Source organism: Habropoda laboriosa, unplaced genomic scaffold, assembly GCF_001263275.1.
Source record: "Habropoda laboriosa isolate 0110345459 unplaced genomic scaffold, ASM126327v1 scaffold207, whole genome shotgun sequence".
Taxonomy (NCBI): Eukaryota; Metazoa; Arthropoda; class Insecta; order Hymenoptera; family Apidae; genus Habropoda; species Habropoda laboriosa.
In genome coordinates, this window is record NW_017100397.1 from 1077685 (window position 1) to 1079394 (window position 1710).

At 38.6% G+C, this 1710-nt stretch overlaps 1 protein-coding gene across 1 annotated transcript in view; it reads right to left on the reverse strand.

The window, feature by feature from the left end:
* LOC108575210 (transcription initiation factor TFIID subunit 5) overlaps window positions 1–1710 on the reverse strand; it is a 2964-nt gene that overhangs the window by 423 nt on the left and 831 nt on the right. Inside the window, exons 4-10 of the mRNA XM_017937950.1 lie at window positions 1576–1710; window positions 1296–1500; window positions 1103–1222; window positions 889–1034; window positions 672–809; window positions 405–598; window positions 42–333 (exon numbers count right to left, since the gene is read on the reverse strand). Coding sequence (XP_017793439.1) covers window positions 42–333; window positions 405–598; window positions 672–809; window positions 889–1034; window positions 1103–1222; window positions 1296–1500; window positions 1576–1710 — 1230 coding nt within the window. The remainder of the gene's footprint in view (window positions 1–41; window positions 334–404; window positions 599–671; window positions 810–888; window positions 1035–1102; window positions 1223–1295; window positions 1501–1575) is intronic.

Here is a 1710-nt window from a genome sequence, read left to right on the forward strand (position 1 = left end):
ATATTTATTTGAAGAATTATAAATAGTGAACATGGACTCACCTGAGACCAATATATTTCCATCCCTGCTAAAGGATAAACAATGAACGGTACCAGAATGGTTTGATAAAGCAGCAACAAGATGCCCGTGCGCTAAATCCCAAACTAAAACGCGGTGATCCGCGCCGGCTGATGCCAGAAATCGACCCTCTGCGGAAAAAGCAAGGGAGTAAATCGGGGCTTTGTGTCCTGTCATTAATCTGACTTGGCTGCCGGTTACGCAGTCCCATAATCTTACTGTCATGTCACTGGAACCGGTTGCTACGTAGTTTGAGTTTGGATGAAACTGTACTACCTGAAAAAATTAATAATTTCTTTTATACAATTCTTTTATTATAAACAGTATTCTTATAAAAATGAGCCTACATCTACATCCGAGTAATGGCCTGCAAATATTCGAAGAGGTTGATGAGAATCGGTAGCCCAGAGTCTAGCTGTTTTATCGTGAGAAGAAGTTGCAAAATAGTAACCATGAGGAGAAAATCTGACACACCACACTGGGAATAAATGTCCCTTGTAACATACAACACACGTCCATGTGTGTAGAGACCACAGTCTCACTGTAATATAATTAAATATAATAGTTATTCGATATACTTAGGAGCACATAGGATATATAATTGTATAACATGCCTGTACTATCTTCTGAAGATGACAGAAGGAGATTTCTGTCTGGACTAAATGATAAACTGTATATGGGACCATTGTGGCCGAATAAAGACCTAGATGTTTCCGCTGTGCGATCGTCCATCATTCTTACTAATACATCGTCTGCAATACCAAGGTGAAAACATGTTTTTAAATGTCTGAAACAATGAACAATTTGCGGGTGAATCGCATCGACCATCACCTGCTTCTCTATCAATGTCCTGCAGTTGCTCGCCTGTCTTCATCAGTCTTAATTTTTGTGGAACCAAGCTCCACACCTTTATACAAGAATCACTGAATCCAGTGGCTAGTAAGCTCGAGTCTTCCGCCACTTCGGCCGCTGTCACACTAAACCTTACATTACATGTATGCTTATGCTTGTTTCACATGGGGTTAATTTTTATAATGACACTTACCTATGAACCGCGTTTAGAAGCGTGTAAAAGCATATAGACGGCAGAGTGTCTGGGCCAAGTACAACGCGTTTTGACGCTTCTCTCAATGCTTTTACCTTTTCCAATTTATCTGCGTCTTTTCTGTACTTAATCAGATTTCGTTATTTCTTTGTATAAGCATAGCGACGATAAGTTTATCAGTAAAGTTTCTTACAAATTGGGTAAAGGCATCCTGCCAACAGGTGGTGCATTTGGATCTGATTTAGTTTTCTTAGAAAAAAGGGGATCTTTTTTAGCTTTCTTCTTTTTTGGTTTATCTCCATCTGCACCACCTGTATCATCCTCTTCTTCTTCAGTTGGAGGCATACATTGAATCTCTGGCTCTTTCAGAAGACCATAATATACTTTTGCCTTATTGTCTGAAGTAGAAGATGTTTTTTTAGTAATAATATTGTTTTCTATCTCAAAAATTGAATTCCATTCAGTGATATTACCTTGCCTAGTTGCCTCACCGACCATTGCACCTGATGTGGCATCAATCTGCTGTTTATTCCTTGCTACTCCTTCATACATATCAAAATAAAGATGTTCTTGTATAATATTTAACAACACACTATGCTTCTTCTCTT